Below are 18,527 nucleotides of genomic sequence, written 5' to 3' on the forward strand. Positions count from 1 at the left end.
AACTGTATGCAATTCCTCTTAGAACATGTATTTCATTATAACAATATATTGTTGTGATTAAAATCATGCAATCATCTTTTTTTTTCCTCATCCTTCTTTCAGTGCATTCCCAGTGGAATTGTCCTAGGGATGTATCAGAATTACTAACACAACAGGTGGGCTGTTGTCCCAGGGTTTACCTGATTCACTAATCTGTTCCTCAGTTCGCATAACATTTGAGGTAGGAAGCTATAGAGGAGTGAAGGATGGTCTTGCCTGAGGCAATAGAGGACTGAGGAGCTGAAGCCTTCCGTCTGCTGTGTAATTCCAGTGCAAGGCAGGCAAATCACTTAAAAGAGATTTTTCACAAGTGCTCCCTCAATATGCAGCTTGAGACTCCGGACTTTAATTTACAGAAGAACCCAGTACTCATAGTTGCAATTTTAAGTGCACTTTCATAGTGGAACTGTATCAAGAACCATTTACAGACAGTCTGAAAAATCATTTCCTACTTGACCTAGACTGGGTACCCAAAACTGCTTCTTCTCTCAATATCTGTCCACTTCTCTGTGAATGAGAAGGGGAAGACCCTCACCTTGTAGAAACACAAGAAAATAAATTAAGATTTTAAAGAAACCAGAAGAGCTCAAGAGGAGATGTCTTCAGTGAAGAGCTTTAATAGAGGTCTGGGGCCACACGCTGAACAAGTAAAAAGGCAATACATCAATCAGTTCGTCTGTAATGAAGGACAGTTCATCCTGTGCACTGAACAAGGCACATGAAAAAGAACTGATAATCCAGGGCTCAAAGACTATGGTACATTGTGTTGTGGGCTGCTGTAACTCCAGCACTTTGTAGCTTCTGAGTGTTAATTCGTGCAGCTCTAAGGATATTCTTTTAGCTTCATTTTTTGCATGGATAAATTTCAAGGTTGTTTCAAAAGCAGAATAGTAACATAAATCAGTCATATGGTGACATAATCTTTATGTTCATAGTTGGAAATAGGAGATGTGTTGAATGGATGGAAAAGCTGATAGTTCTGTTATCATCTTGTTGGTTCAGTTCTGAAATAAGCATGCTGTGCTTATGGATTTGGCTGAGAGTAGAGTATGAGGCACAGGAATATCAATTTGGGCACAACTGGGAGATACATTAATGAACATAGACCTTTTACTTGATCCTCTCAGGCTTGATTCCATCCACTACTTGTCTTGTTCTAGTCCCGTTAATTCTTCACACTGTTCTCCACACAGCCTACTCTCTCTTTGCCTCAATGCTATTGTTCTTCTAGTTTTCTCCCTGCAGTTCTTTCCTCACAGTCCCTCATTACCCGACTTCTCTTCCCTTTAATTTCCCACTCAGTTACTGTCTTCAGACTGTATCTGTACCCTTTTACCAACCTTTTTATTAGGTAGTTTCTGTCTTCCTTCATATTGTTTTATCACTAGTGTTACCTCTTTTTCCTTTTTTCTTTTCCTCTATTACAGTGAGTGGTACTCTGCACAGTCAGGCCCTTTCTCCCTCCAGTCCAAATTCTAATCCCTGCTCTTCAGTAATCTTCAAGTCAATTTTTTTTCCTTCTATCTTATTTTTTTCTTTAGACTCAAGGTTAATTTTTGCCCCCTCTGCATCCAAATCCTGCTGATACCACTCGCACTCTCCCTAGCAGCCTTCAGAAGACAGTGAAAAGTGATCACAAAGAAGAGTCATCTCCATGTCTTTACTGTGGTCTATCAAACTGAGCTACAGGCATAGGAAACTTTTCATACAATCAGATTGATTGTTGAAGGAATTGCACTTGGAAGTTAACTCAAATTTTCCAAAAGAAAATGTTATTGATAGGGATCTCCTGAACAAAATTCCACGTTAACATAAATAAAAAACTTGCGGAGCTGTTTTGAGTTTATGCTTCCAGCTTCATTCCATCTCTGCTGTTCAAGACTAACAGAATGAATAGCATGAGGGGCAGATCAACTCACTTCTGCCATTTACTTAGTAACCTTACACAGATAGAAGCAAACCAGTCATCTCAATTATCCCTAAAGGCTGTCCAGCATACTCCTGAGAGCATGTAGCCACCACAAACTGGAGCTAGCACTGCATGCCTAAGCCTGCTTGAGCTGCCACATCAGGGATGGTGTTACAGGGCACAAGAGAGCTACCTACTCTCTTCTAGTATAATGTGGAAAGAGCCTACAAGAAAGTGGAAAATATGGTCAGTTCAGTAAGGAAAGATCAAACCATCTGTGTAATGAAACATGAAAAATCAGATGGGATCCTTTATAGCTTTTCCTTCACAGTGACAAACCAGTGATAGATACTGTTTGGAAAAATAGTATTAAATGACCTTCATAAGTTTGAAAATTGTTTCATGTGACTGAAAATCCATTTACACAAAACCGTGGCTGTACATGAGAATGTAGATAGAAAGTCATCCTTGTTTCACTTCTTTGCAGAATCTGTTCAGTTTCCAGATGCAGATCACTGAAGGGCAGGAGCACCTCTCTGTCATGCCTGTGGCCTTCTTAGACTCCCAGCTGCCACATTGGCTGCAAAGCTTTGTATGAAAGGCTTACAATTGAAATGCAGTGTCTGAAAGTCTATTTAAAGTCTTTTACTGGGATGAGACAGGCAATGGGTTGGTGCTTCTGAGACAAGTCATTACTCATGAGGGCAGCAAGAAACAACTTGTGGCCTCCTGAATCTAACTTTGATTTCTTTATTCCTCCTGAGGTAGGAATATTGCTCTCTTTTCCTAATTCCTTACGAAACTGTAGTCCAGACCTCTGGCAGAGGTCCTGGAGCTGAGTACCTTGGCAGAGATTAGCTGTATTCCAGAAATAATTGCTAAATACAGCAAAGTTCATGTAAAACTAGTGACACTTAGCCACTTGTTCAGTTAATCAAATTGCATAGAGCATCCAAACATCAGCAAATAATTATTTGGAGCAAGCTTCTGCACACTGACTGCAAAGAGAGTAACTCTTTCACAAAACGTTGCTTCACATCAGAGAAATTATTGAAGTACAAGGAGAAATTCATAAGAACTCTATTAACTGTAGTGTTCCATGTTCCTTGGGTTTATTACTTTTACTTTTCATTCTGGTAATATTTTCTGTATGATTTTGCTTTTTTTTTCTTTAACATTTCTTAATTTCAAAGAAGTTTCCTTACCTTTTGTTTTTAATTTCTCTTTCTTTTTTTATTTCTTGTCCCTTTCTTTCCCTTTATGTTGTTGTCTTCTTTATAGCTTTTCCCTTTTCTCTCATCATCACCCCTTCATCCCTAACTGGCAACAAGTGATAATTATTTTGGAGACAAAGCGTAACAGTTATTTCCAAATAAAAATATTTTAAAATAAGTTCTGTCTAAGCAAGGACTGCAAGATTCTTCTCTATTCTTCCTGTCCCTTCTGTATGATTTCTTTGTGTTTTCTAATCCTATTTGTATTCTCTTTTGTCTTCTTTATTTTCTCTTCATTCAATTCTACATCTTTATTCCTCCCTTTTTTCCATTTCATTTTCCTCTTCTGAAATGCATCCCTCTGCTCATTTCTTTAACTTTTCCACCATATGTTCTCTTTGTGGAAATCACTGGTTTCCCCTTGTGCTCTGAGACTTGTGTTTCCATGAAGTTCCTTTCTTCCTCCCAAATTCATTTTACTGTCATCTGTTACTGTGAAATTAAAATGCCTCCCATAAACAAATTATTATTCTTTTTTTTTTCCCCTGAGCTCCACTCCATTTTCCATTATCAATGTTTTTCCTGCCTTTCTTATCCAATTTACTTTCCATTGGACCTCGTCAGCCAGCTATTTCTCCTCCTCTCTGACTGGGGAAATCATCCCCCTGTAATCCCTCCCATGGCAGAACTCTGTGCAACAGAAATTTTGTTTCTCCTTAAGGGTGCACTGATTCCTCTGTAGCAGCTCTTTCCCCAAACTATTAAAATCACAGCATATTTTCACTCAACAACAAACTCATGCAGGATTTTCAGAAGAATTCAAAGGTGGGAGAAGCATTCCCTTCAGCAGGAAAGAACAGATTTCTATGCAGGAGAGCCTGTGAATTTAATTTCTTCCATACTGTTCATCTGTCTTCCCCATCCACCAGGATGGCTGGTGGAATTTTAGCTGTCTCCCTTTTTGTTATATGCACCCATATCCTCTGAAATGGTCCAAGACAACCCTGTGACCTTTCTCCAGCACCCACTAGTTTCATAGGCAGCCACTGTTTTCTCAGGCAATAATGTAAACATGGGAGTCTTGAAATCCATTGGTGTAGATCCCAAACACTCAATGGGTTTGGCATTCTCTATTTACCTGTTGTCACTGGGCGGCCTTCCCTGGGATATCCACATAATTGGAAAAGAGCCAGTTTATTTACTGTCTTCAATAAGATACTCTTCCTAAAATGTGAAGGATGCTATATGTTCGACTGTTTTGAAAGCTCAGAACATGTTAAAACAAAGTCCATAATCTCCTTGAATATGTTTATGAATATGCATATTTAGACCACACAGTCTAAGACTGTATTGATGACAGTTAAGTGCAATAGTGTAAAACAGACAGATGATGATGCCAATAGAATGGTCTTCCTAGCACTATTTGTTTTAGAGAGGTGACAGAAGACAAGATCCATGGATTTCAAAGAGCTTTTAATCACACCCAAAGTAGAAGTGGTTCCAATTTCACACAAATGCTATTTTCCCTACAGTTCAAGATAAAACATTTCAGTGTTTCAGTCCATCTGTTAGTACTTTCCTGTTGCCAAAGATGCTATGAAAGAATGAAGCCTTTTTCTCAACATATATTCCACTGTATACTATATTCTACTCCCATATTACTGAAGGGCATCACAGATTTTTTCTCATCTCAAGGAAAGCTCAGCCTAATATTACCCTCATCCAAGTGCCACAGGCAGGAACAGTCTTTCCATGATGCTTACTGTTTCAACAATGCCAGATCATTCTAGATCCAGCTGAACTTGGCAGAATTTCTCTATAATTTCTCTACAATTTGTTTTCTGACTTCCCTTTTTACTCCTAACAGGAGTTGGGGAGGATTGCAGGTGCCATAGTTTGCTACTTTGGAAGTTCTCTGGCAACACTTGAATTGTCCTTTGTTACATTCCTAACAGCCTTAGTCAGAGGCCTTAAATTAACAGAAGGGAAGAGGTGTGGAAAGTCACCATGTTAGTGTACTTTGCTCAGGGGAGTTTTTGAGGCCAGTATCATTTATTATATTTAGTATAGAGACCTAAAGTCAGATAAGTCTGCAGCTCCATTCTGTGTCTCTGAAATTCAGAACTGATATGCTAGATAGACGATATGGTGTAAGCAGGAAAATTCCATGCTTCTGAAGGCAATTACTTTATAAACTTCAGTGGCCACTGTCACAGCATTTACTCCTAAATCAAGCAATACGCACCCTAGCTTTGTACTGAGTGAGTGCATGGGTGTGCAGGTGACCACTAGTACAGCAGTGAGAACAGCAGAGATGATTCTGAGTGTGGAATATCATTGAAACAAGGCTCAGCCTATGTGCATGTTTATCTGTATGCATAGTTTGTGTGGTCCCTGGTTGCATAGAATTTTAAAAATATTTTTGCCATTTGTGCTTCTTACACTCAAGCAACAGAGTAAATTTATATGCCAGAAAACCCTTTTCCCTCTGTCTATTACTGGACAAAAGGATTTTTTCACGGGATGTTTCCATCACTAGGAAATTTTACACCAGGTTTATAAACCCCTGAAAATAAAAGTTTTGCTACTCTAATGCTGATAAGCCCTCACTAGTGCCATACTAGCAGGGGCCATTCTCATAAAAGGTTCAGAATGGTAATGTAGTCTAGCACTGTCCTTGGACAACTGCTTGCATTTACAGAAATTGAGAGGTTATTGTACTGCAAACTTTTCACCTCGGAGTCTGAGGAATAAGGTGAAGAACAATAGAGATGTCTCACTGGGAGAATGGCTTCACTACATGCAGGATTGCACAACACTTTGAAATCTTCTACCATCCCAGTCCCATGCTGTCTCTGACTTGGCAAACACTTTCATTTAGTCAGGGATCAGTAGCTTGGGAGGGGGTGGGGGGTGGAAGTTCCATTCTCCAGCTGTTGTGTCATTTCCCTTGATAAGTCCTAAATTGACCGAGTTATCCAGCTCCAAAGGAGCTTTTCTGTGGTAGACATGCTTTATTATGTGCCCTTTCAGGGACAAAGGCTTCTGTGTCAGTAAACTGCTATAGAAAGGAAGGACATATTTATTCTCACAGCATCATAAGCATTATCTTCTGAGAGGCTAATGTAAAAGTGAAAAAACTGTGCAGCATTACCATCCAAAACCAGTGTTGCTGCTCCTTGATTATCGACCTGATGGGAGGCAGAAAAAAAAGCTTGAAAGGCTGCTTCTCAGAAGGGCATATTTTAAGAGACAATTAATAAATAAGGGAGGTTTTCAAGGCAGAATTATTTTAGGCTTGTTCACTTGCTGGGTTATTTTGGACATTCATGCGGCAGTTTAGGTTGGGTATTGTGTAAAAGGGAAGAAATAGTTGTGAATCTTGTTATTTGGCATTAACTTTAGATAAAGTACAAAGACTTGATTTCAAGTTAAAAATCTAAGCAGCTCATAGTATATACAGCCCTCCCCACAGACTGGAACTAAATTTATTAACACCAACCATGGCGCTATGTGATAAAAAGGGAAAACAGGGAACGTGACTCCTCAGTCCAGAGAAGACTTTGCAAGGCATAAATAGCAGCAAGGAATCCAGGCATACTCTCCCTCAAAGGTGAGCTGGCCTTTGTCATGAGTTCAGCAAAGGCATATCTTTGGAAGTCTTCCACCTGCAGACAACTGCAGCCCAGTCAGCATCTTAGCAATCTGAACACACCTGAAAAGGCAAGTCTGATTCTGTTTGGGGAAGAAGAGAAATGGGTCAGTATTAAAAAAATTGAACTTGAAAGTTTTGGCAATGAAAATGGCTGTAAGCCTGTCCCCCTGATATGTGATGCAAAGAACTGACGTGATTAAAAAATATCTCAACAGATCCTCAGACAGCCACTGGAGAAGTGGATGGGGTAAATCTGGAAGAAATACGAGAATTTGCCAAAGCTTTTAAAATCCGGCGCCTGTCCCTTGGCCTGACACAAACTCAAGTTGGCCAAGCCCTGAGTGCCACGGAAGGCCCAGCCTATAGCCAGTCTGCCATCTGCAGGTAACAAGTTACATCATAGCTCCTCACCTTTCTTTGTCCTTAATAATGATCCAGCTTATCGTGAGGAGCATGCTTGTGTTTGAGTCTCATAACTTTAGAGTGTATTATTTAACCTGATATTTAAATGTTGTTATCTGACATATAAATTGTTCTTACTGTGTATATTTAGAGTGATTTTGGTCTCTTTTTTCCCCTCATTTTCTAAACAAGTGAGAAACAATGTTCCTGGCATAGAGACTTAATTCCATAGATGAGTTGGAGATCCTGCTGATGCTCGATAAGCACCAGCTGACCCTCTTCATACTGTGCCATTTTCTACAGATAGGGTTACTGAACAAATATTTCATGGCTACATCCCTGCTAAGTTAAACCTGTATTACTGTGGTTAGTGCTTCACATAGAGGATGTTAATGATGATTTACCTAGGCAACACAGAAGGGGAAAAATAGCTTTCCTGCTATCTTGCAAACCAGCAGCTATTCATCTTTTATCACCCAAATATTTACTGAAAAAAACTAAGACAAACCCATGTATGCAAAACAGAAATTTGTCCTAATCATAAGAAATAATAATACAATCTTGACAGAGTTAAAGTAGAAGCAAACACCTTATATGCATGTATGTCTATTACAGTAATTCTATGTTTATGCATGAGGTAACAAACACACTTAGGTAACAGCTTTTTCCTCTTGGGCAATGCCTTATAGTCCTCCATCAGTGAAAGCCAAGAAACCAACTCTAAGCTCATTTAAGTGGATTTTGTTCTTGGTGATCCATGAAATGCTCTGTCTTTTTATCTGCTCTTTATACTTTTAATGTATTCCCCATAGAATGGAAGTGTACTTTTCCTGCAGTTAAAAGACTAAGGTTATAAATAACATCAGTATGGGGTAGTGTGCTTGCAGCTCACATTTTGCTCAATGATTTTCCATAAAACCCATTGATTGTTGTTAAATACAAAAAGCTCCATAGGATCCTCTCACTTCTATGGTCTCCCCTACTGTTTTTTCTTATAAGATACCTCCCTGTTGAAAATAACCTTTATTCAGTCTATACAAGGATTCTACTGCTGGGAAATTTGTTTCAAGACTTGTATGTCGTTATACCAAACATGTCCTGCAGTAACAACACTAACAAACAATGCCAATGATATGAATGCTATTGCTCCCTATTGCTAAGGATTAATTTTGATTTTGTTTTTTTTTGTTGGTTTTTTTTTTTATTTCTTTGTGGTCAGTTGGTAAAGAATGCCTAAAATTATTGGAGTTTTTAGCAACTGGAAATTTTTTGTAGTCTTAAGTTGCTGTTTATCATGGTATACTTTAAAGGGACACATTGCTGTTTCCTTTACTTTTGCCTAGTTTACTATCTTCTCATTTTCTCCATCTACCTGACACTTTGAGAAAGCACTGGGGGCAGTGAGACCTTTTACAGAGGGCTCCTTGGAGGAGCAAGCTGCTCAGAACTTGAGATTGGGTGCAAGAGCTTGTCCCAAATACTTGCAAGGTTACAGACATTTTTTAATTTCCTTTGCCCACCTCAGATGGACACCATTTTGGGGCGTAATTATATGCTGTGACTGTACATTTTTCATTAAGCTGCTTCAGTAGCACCATGTATTACTCAGAAATAGTAGATTTCAATTTTTTTTCAGTTGTAACAAAGGAGTTTCAGTATGAACTCCAGGTCAGTGGAAGGGGCAATAAGGCAACCAGTTTGAACAACCAGCTTGAAGAGAAAAGTAGAATCTTCTGATGGCCTATGCAGGTCATAAGAGCAATATATCACCTTGATATGTACTGAATGCAAATAGCAGTATTTCCTTTAATTTAAGACAATACATTCTAAAATATATTCTTCAGCTTGAAATATCACCAGACACCAAGGAATGACACCTTACAGTCAATACCACATTAAGATGTCAGGCACCAGTTACAAACTCTTTGGAGTACCATTTTCTGAAATGATTCTTTGTCTTATTCTTTGTTTGTGAGAAGTGCTTTGTTTCATGCTGGGATATTTTTTGCTGCCTCCATGTGCTGAATGGAGACAGTAAAAATGTGCAGCTCCAGCCATCAAGTTTCTTGGCATAAAGGGATTGATTCAGTTCCTCTAATCTCCAGAGCACTCTGTGGTTAGTGGTGGTGGTGGTGGTGCTTCAGCACCACCTGGGCTGGAGAGCACAGCAGCGACATCCAGTAATTGTTGCCTTTCTGCAGCATTAAATACTTCAACGTGCAGAGTGGACAGAGCAAAGTGGGAAAATACAAATGGATGGCACCAAAGAAATTGGGTTAAGACTTTTTTAATAGCAAAAGAGGATAAATTCAGTAAATGAAAGAAAGAAATACTTATAGGACTTGAAACGTGAACTCTGCTCTTCTGCTTGTTTTTGAAAGGATTAAAGCTTTGTGTGGCTGCTTTTCCAGATGTTTTATAATACTTGTAAAATCTGGTTTGGCAAAAGACTTTTGATGGCAAAATGATATATAGAAGACCTCATTTACAGGAAATGATATCATTCTGGTACAGTTTGCAGAAATCCCACAATAAATTCATCTTGGTGCCACAGCGTATTAGTGGACTGTTATGCTGGGTTTCATCTGGAAAACATGAGTCTGTCTTTGCACATTGTGGGGACAGTAAGATAATTGCAAAGTGTCCAGCTGTTTCAGCTGAACACCACCGTGGCTATGGGAATTTTTTTTCCAACCCAGAAAAGGGATATAGCATTAACTTACAAACTGTGAAAATTGCTGAAAAATGGAAAGGAAACCTGATATTCAGAGATGAGTATTTGCCATTGGTTTTTTCAATAAAGCTGTGGTGTTTGGATAACATGGGATGGGAGAGATAACAAAAGGATTAAGCACAAAGACAAGATGATAAAAGCAATGCCTTTGATATCATTTCCTGTAATTAGACTTAGTCTCAAGGGTTTTGAAGATTATCAGAAATATGAAAATGTGATTCTTAACCTGTGTTGTTTAGTGTATTTAGAATTTTGTTGTAGTGCTCATTTTGTGTTAGCTTAAATCTCTAGCTATATATATATATAGCTATATCTATGTATAGATATACCTATCTGACAGTTTTCATAATCTACTGTAAATTACCTCTGCCAGTCAATTAGTCAGGCAGGCAGGAAGTCCCACCCTGGCAGAGCATCAGTGTAAGACTCTTCTTTCTCAATTTTCCCTCAGACACACCATCCTGAGAAGCCACTTTTTCCTACCACAGGAAGCCCAAGAGAACACTATAGCTAGCAGTCTGACAGCCAAACTGAACCCTGGCCTTTTGTATCCTGCCAGGTTTGAAAAGCTGGACATCACCCCTAAAAGTGCCCAGAAGATAAAGCCGGTGCTTGAGCGGTGGATGGCTGAGGCTGAGGCCCGCCATCGAGCAGGGATGCAGAACCTTACCGAGTTTATTGGGAGCGAACCATCCAAAAAGCGCAAGCGGCGTACCTCATTCACGCCACAAGCCCTTGAAATCTTGAATGCCCACTTTGAGAAGAACACGCATCCCTCTGGGCAGGAAATGACAGAGATTGCAGAGAAACTGAACTATGACCGGGAAGTAGTTAGAGTTTGGTTCTGCAATAAGAGGCAAGCACTGAAGAACACAATTAAACGTTTGAAACAACACGAGCCTGCAACAGCAGTTCCTATGGAGCCTTTAACAGACTCTCTGGAAGAAAACTCCTAAGAGCAAAACAAAAAAAGCCAAATCACACAGAAAAAAAAACTCCACACCAACTGAAACGTGTCCATTTGAACTTTGTGAAAATACCTATTCATCACCCTTGTAAGTAAAAGACTGAGAAAACTACAAGAAGGACAGAACAGTTTATAAATGTCCATGGGTTTTCCTATTAAAAAAAAAAACTTTAAACAAAAAAAAATACACAACACTTAGAGTGTGTGTGGTAGAATTAGTTCCCCAAAAAACCGAAAAAGCCAGTTTTTTTTAATGGACTTAAAGTAAACCAAATAACTGCTTAATTTTTTCTGTATATTATGAAAATATTAACACATTTTAAGGAAAAACAAAACAAACAGCAACAAAAAAAAAAAAACAAAGAAAGAAAAAAAGAAAAAACTATTATCTGTTTAAAAGAGAATACAAGCCTGCCACCTGGAGGAGTGATTGTAGCCTTTCAGGTATCAAGTGCTAATTCACTATGAAATCTATTAACCAAAGTCAGAAACATGGCATTGCAAACTAGATTGTTAATCTACTCTTTTATGAGTGTAAAATTGTGTTACAAATTTTTACATTTGTATTTTGCAAAGAGGAATACAGGATTAATTTCTCTCATCCTTGTTTGTACCCCCTGCAGGTGTGTACAAAGCCATTCCGTAGTAGTCACCTCACTTTCTTTTCTTTTAGTCAACAGTTTTGCAATCTTCTAATGTTTGGGTGCCAAAAATAAGTAATTTTTATTGTGATTTGTGGGGTTTGGTTTTTCTCTTCTAAGGGTGTATGTCTTGGTTTGTATTTATTTTTCTGGTTTTTTTCCTGATTCTATTTGCTGCCTCCTCCCTTCCAGCTCATTCCCCACCCCTTCCCCAAGCCCCCCAAACCCAGTACTGTTTGAAGAATTTTAAAAAGAAAAGAGAAATCTGAACACTTTTATATGCTGGAATGCAATGGGGACAAAGAAGGATTAGGATTATATCTGACAGACTTTCAAGCCCACCCTGAACATTGAACATTGTGCTTCTTGTTGAATGTGTAGCTTGAGATTTCTCTGTCCTTTGGCGGTGAACCTGGAGAAGTTACCAAAACTCATTTTGTAGTATAAACTGCACACTTAGTACAGTACTGCATCTATATTATGGTTCCATTTGAAGCAATTTCTCTCCAAAGCCTGCTAGCCAAAGAAATTTCTTGAGGTTCTGATGAAAACAAATGGACAGGCTGAGAAGTGATGGGGATGTTTTGATCATTACATCACTAAGGACAATTTTGATGGTAGTGTTTTGTTCCTTCTGGCTTTTTTAATGCCATATTGATGCTTGCCCTGTTGACTTCTTTAGTAGGAGGATGTGCTTCTGCAGGTGCTTGCTGTGGCCACTGGCTAAACTAAGCAATTGGAGCATAGAGAAAAACACTGAATGTCTTTTGATAATATAAGGTAGATCACCTGCAGTATGATTCAGGTGAAGTAATTTTTCTTTAAAGACAGTTTATCTCTGTGACTTCCTTTCTGATTAGACAAGCATCTACTAAAATACTGTGGTCATTGGACCTACAAGCATACCAAGGCTCAGAGGCAGAGAAAGGTGTTGCAGGTTCTTGATGGGGTGTGGTCTGTCCTGTGAAGGTCATCTGCAATCTTCATCTTCTGCTCAGTTATGCTCAAGCCTTTGGGATTCAGTCTACCGTTAGGGTAGAAGCTGCATCTTGATCAGGTCTTCCCAAAAGATAACATCAGATAATTGGTTCAGCTCACTGTAGAGATGGTAAAATTCTGCTGGTATAACTCCTGATTGCATTCCTTGATCTCAGAATGGTTGTGCTGGATTTTTGGTGGTCTGCCTAGGATGTGGAAGGAAGTTTCTGAAGTGCTGGAGTCTTCAAATAACACCTCTCTTACTAAAGAGTTTTCAAAAACTCCAGGCTATATCTAAAATTTAGTGAAAGAAATAGACTTTCATTGATTTCACTATGCTTTGAATCTGGCCCTCAGTATTTTAATAATGGAATTTGCGTTGTAAAGTGGGGTATTTATTGCATGGTTGGTGGAGCTTTAAGATTTCAGAGACCATCATCTAGGCTAGAAGCTGCTTCTAAATGTGAGCAGTCTCAGAGGTCAGCGTTGGAGCACACTGAGGATCCAGTACTCCAGGATGAATTCACGTCCAGCAAATGTATTTTAGACTTTATGCTTCAGCAGGGTATGTTTAGGATATTTTCAGTCTTGCTTTTATGAGGAGGAGAGTGACAATTGTTATCGACTCTTTTTCAACTGTTGATATATAAATAACTGCTGGGGAAAAAGCACGTCAGTAACCACTGGCGAATTGAGAGGGACAAAATAGATGCTTTATCCAAGCTGAGCATGTAAATTAGAGAGTCTCACAGCAACATCTGCCCACCTAGGTTTTCTTTATACCATCTCTCTCCATAGATACCTATATCCTCAGAAATATCTATGTAGTCTGTACCAAACAGCTCTGAAATTGTCACCACAGTTCAATCTACATAACGATCAGACCACCATCCAGAAGCCAACAGGAAAGCAAGGATGAATAAATCATATCTGGAAGCAGTTACTCCTGAAATCCTACCCATGTCTCCTGAACAGTCATTAATGCCACATACACAATTACATGTTCAGTCATCCTTAAGACCATACCCTCCCCCACTCCATCCCCACCATCAACAGCCTGGGAACAAAACCATCAACCATTCATTGCCTCAAAACTAAATTTCCAATTCTCCCAGGGACTGCTCTAAATTCTGTGAAGAAAAATCCCCCAAGAAAAAAAAGTTAACTAAACACTGTATGAAAGATACTAAATGTTTAAAAATATGCTGGCAGCAGTTATATAAGCTCTTTTCTGTTGCAAAGTACATATTGGAAGGATATAACTAGGACAGTGAAAATGTAAAATAAATATAATTTGCCAGCATGGAAGAAAAAATAATGTTCATCCCAGAGTCTTAAAATCATTCATGTGCAGTGATTTTTTTTACAGTTTTCTAATTTTGTATTATGTTTTGTAAATTATTTATAAAGTGTTGTAATGCTTCTCATATTAATTTTTTTATACACAAATTTTTGCTATGAGGCATAAATGGTGCCTGAACAGATTCTTAGGAAGATAAATTATATGTGAGTCATACATATTTGGGAGGACCGTAAGTATTTTGTTTTGTTATGTTACTGCAACATTTCTGGTTTCCATTTGTAAACAATTTTCATGTATTGATAACATTTGAATACCTTTTAATTTTGCATGTGACTAAAAGATAGGTTGCTACCAGCAAATGAAACAAAAGTCTCTTTGGTCATATGTGAAGGTTTAATGGTTTTCCACTTTGTTGATAATTCATTTTTAAATACATATATGTATATATATATATATATATATATATATATATATATATATATATTTATATATTATTTGAATAATGAAACAAGTGTTCACTTACTATTCTAATTTTGTCTTTTTATGTTTTTCACTAAAAAGCTATTTTGGACAGTTGAAGAAATCAAATGCATTCAAATGGTTCCAATTTCTTTACATTATTACTGAAATAAATTTTTAAAAAGCCAAAAAAGAAAAAAAAAAGAGGAAAAAAAAAGAAAAAAGAGAGAGAACAAGGAAGCAAAAAGGAGCTAGGAAGGAACAAGTAGAGGCGTATCAAAGAACCCAAGCTATAACCAAAAAGAAATATGTAAAATGCCTTTGCTCGTCTTCTCAATGCTGGACCAAAGCTCAATGTTTGTAGGTATATGCACATTGTATAGATATGGCTAAATGTTGCTGACAATCTCACAATACTAAACTGTTACTATTTTAAAAAAATACAAAAATAAAACTGTTCATCAGTGTTTTACCTCAGCACTCTACTTGTACCCAGTTATTGACCAACATTCAAATAAGAAGATAAGAGAGGAAATTGATTTCCATGTCAATATTTGACTGTAAAATCTGTTTGGAAGACATTTTGTAATGAGCTTTTTGTCATGTGGTTTGCTTGTTTCCAACTTGAGACTATGTGGGGCACATTCGTTTATTTATTGTTAAAAAGTGATATTATTACTATTATTATTATTAATTATTATTATTATTTTTGTCCTATGTGCTATAATCTACAGAATGGTCACCAGGGTCACTTATGAAGCACTGCAAAGAGATCTGTTTTTCCATGCATGGAGCATGCAGGGGGAAAGACGGCAGTACAAAATGGACTGTCTTGTGTTGTTTAAAAATATGAATAAATAAAAAAGGAGTGGATATGGTGGACTTGTGACCAAGAAAACAAACTGGATATTTAAAAACTCCTTACTACTCTGACTTTGAAACCAAAGCTGATTTATCTGCACAGGTTGCTTAACATGAAAAAAATTAAAAAAAACTGACAAAAACTGTACTTAATCTAGAGCAATATCTGTATGGTCAGTAAAGCTGCACTTTGTGTATTTCTTAACAGCTTCAGATCTGTCACTTTTAATTTGTACCATAAAAAATAAAGACTTGTTTGACATGAAAAATAAGGTCCTTTCATGTGTTTGACTTAAATCTCATGCATTATTCACATTATCTAAGCTCATGTAATTTCACATCAGCTCAATACAAAAATAGTTAAATGCTTGAAAAAGGGAAGAAAGAAAATCCATTTGCACTATGGAGCATAACTTTATCTGCAAAACTAAACACTGTTTCTGTAGCCAGAGTGGGTGCATGCATTGGCCATGTCTTATTTTCTCTACAGGTATTGCAGAGTAGAGGCTCTCCCTCAGGAGTACTCTGGAACCTCCCAGGTGAGTGTGTGTTATCCCCCAGGCCAAAGGGAGCAAAGTGCAGATGGACATGAAGGCCAGTGTACCTCCCATGCTTCCATACACAGTCCCATAACAAAGCTCTGGTAAGTGATTAGGAGTGTGTTAGAGAGGCTGGATCAGCCATTTTAATGATTTCTCTTGCATTTTTGCAGAGCCCATGGGGTTCATTATTCAGTTCTTTCTGTAATTATGATATTAGGCCACAGAAATACCTGGTTTTCAGGCCACTTCTCTTGAGTGATATTGAGTTCTGTCAAAATACAGGATTCTCAAATGTCAGCAAATTTGAGAAATTATTTACTTGTATTATAAAGGTTTTTTTGGAAAAAAATAGCCTTGAAATAAAAGTTCTGACAATCTTAGAATATTATGTTTGAGTCTTGGGGACAAAATTTTTGCAAAGATTTTTTCTTTGATTTTATTTAATATTGTTTTACTTTTCCAATATCATGTGTTAAACATCAAAACTAAAAGAAAGTATTTATTTGCATAGAGAAACAGAGAGCATTTGGAATATTTATTTATTTATTGTAATTTTTTTCTAGATCAGAATTTCCCTTTTACATGCAATTTTTCTCTCTTTTATGAGGTATATAAGGAAGAGAACAAAGAAAGTAGCTTTTTTTGTAGACATAATGATAGAAGCTTCATAAACAAGGCAAAGATTACATCAGGTCCTCTAAGCATCATGTTTCCATACCATGGTCTAACAACCACTTCAAGCACATGTCATTCATCTACTTATACAATACAAAAGTGTGGAGAATGACTCTTGAGCTTTCATATCAACTACTAAAAGTTGAACACATATTTTTTCATTCCATTGTGATAAAGCAGCAAGCAAACATTGATTAGAGCCTTTTTCCTCCAAGTCTATTTAAATATGCAAAACTTATTTTCATCATACTCTAGGTATTTCAGCTGCCTCATAGACACATGATCCTACCTAGCCATTACAGTCCAAATAATCTGGATCTATCAAGTTGCAAGAAACAGTGACTTTACAAATTTAACCAAATAAGTTCCTATTGATCACTGAAATCTCAAAGTAGATCCAACCTTAAAGCTACTGAATACTGACTATAAGACTTCACACTCCTTACAGACTGCTTAAAATCAAATTTCTAGAAATTTAATATGACAGGACAGAGCTCCTTAAGTGCATCATAAAGGACAAGAAGTTTTAGAAGCAGATTGCTTTCCATACTTCTCTTTTGTACTTCCAGAAAAAAAAAGAAAAAAGACAACAAAACCCCTAAAACACAAAAACCCCAACATATTTGCAATACTCTTGATAAACAAGGAGATATGTCTGTGTCCTGTATTTCCTTAAGACAGATGTGATGGGAGGTAAGCTGGCAGTAAGGTAAGAAGCCGTAGAACACATGTTTTTATACAGTCTCTTCCCCTATGTAGCTGCTGTAGCACTGATCACAGCCTAAATCTATACCTGTTAAAAAACCTTTTAGTACTAGCAGGGCTTTGATAAGCAAAGATTCTCTTCTACTGGCTTAAATTTCAATCAGACAAGCACTCAGGAAGCAAAACAGACTTATCAAGAAGGAAGGTTCCAAGCGAGTTTGTTTTTTAATCTGAGAATACAGATCAATGTTAATCAGTCCCATACAAGATAGTGAAGCTCTTGAAAATATTTGAGAACTAAAGTCTTGTAGATTTTTTTTCCTTCTCTCTCCATCTCGTCTACAGACCTGGATGTTTGTTTTTTCTCTCACTCACGGTCCTTTACTTTTGCATTTTGCCACACTATGGACAGACAACAGTGGTCAGGACTGAGAAAAGTCACCAGGTAGCCCACCAGCCATTACTGTGATTTTCAATCCAGATCCCAATAGCACTGGTTTCTCTAAAACACTGGCAACAGGCCTGAATAATCTACCACAGCAGCTGCAGGGAGGGCATGTAGCAGTTCAAGTAGTAACAAGTCTTTTATTTTATTGGACACTGAACTTCTTGTATAATCAGTGGCCTCATGTCAAAACAGTTCTCAGACCAAGAGCTGTGTGTGTGATCACAGGCACACTCGGTGTGGGTGGGTCTTGGGTCAGGCCTGAGACTCATACCCAAATCAAGGGTCAGCAAAAAAATGGCTTTGGTGGTAAAACTGTGGTAAGGACAACATGAGTGCGCCAGTCCTAAAAGACCCCAAGATTCTGGTTTTGTGGTGTGGCTTAAAATCCAGCCTCTACCATCACAGCAGCAATCAGTTTGTCAGGGATGGAGTCACTCTCTTCTTTTCAGACATCACATAATGTTGGTGTTCAGCTAATGAAATCCTGGCTTTCAATGAAGAAAAATCCATGCTCCATCCAATTTATCCATCAATACCACCAACAGGAAGATACCCAACCCTGTATGTTCTCTGTCATTGATGGCCCCAGAAAAGTTCCTCAAATGGTCCCAGAATACTGAAGATCTTAGAAGACAGTAAGATGGTGGCAGTGGCACTGCACAAATCTGAATTGTGTGACAATTTGCAATCGATCCTGGTGGAGCCAGAATGGTCCCAGAAGCATGAATTTTCTGGAGGCAGCATGTAACCTCTGTCTCACTTGTTTTTAAAATTCACTGAAGAACTTGTGCTTACATTCAGTCATTTTGGTCAGGTTTTAGTCATGGAATCATAGAATGGTTTGAGTTGGAAGAGGCCTTAAAGTTCATCTAGTTCCAGCTCCTTGCCATGGGAAGGACACCTTCCACTACACCAGATTGCTCAGAGCCTCCTCCAATCTGGATCTTGTACACTTCTGGGGATGTGGCATCCACAGCTTCTCTGGGCTCATTGTT

General features: G+C 38.0%; 1 protein-coding gene across 2 annotated transcripts in view; it reads left to right on the forward strand.

Moving 5' to 3' along the window:
* Positions 1-11,140, forward strand: part of POU6F2 (POU class 6 homeobox 2) — a 308,976-nt gene extending 297,836 nt beyond the window's left edge. For both annotated transcript variants that reach the window (XM_030971869.1, XM_030971870.1), the window contains exons 9-10: positions 7,033-7,201; positions 10,405-11,140. In XM_030971869.1, the coding sequence (XP_030827729.1) occupies positions 7,033-7,201; positions 10,405-10,909 (674 nt within the window). In that variant the 3' untranslated portion in view covers positions 10,910-11,140. The remainder of the gene's footprint in view (positions 1-7,032; positions 7,202-10,404) is intronic.
* The last annotated feature ends 7,387 nt before the right edge of the window (positions 11,141-18,527 follow it).

This window comes from Camarhynchus parvulus, chromosome 2 (assembly GCF_901933205.1).
Source record: "Camarhynchus parvulus chromosome 2, STF_HiC, whole genome shotgun sequence".
Lineage (NCBI taxonomy): Eukaryota > Metazoa > Chordata > Aves > Passeriformes > Thraupidae > Camarhynchus > Camarhynchus parvulus.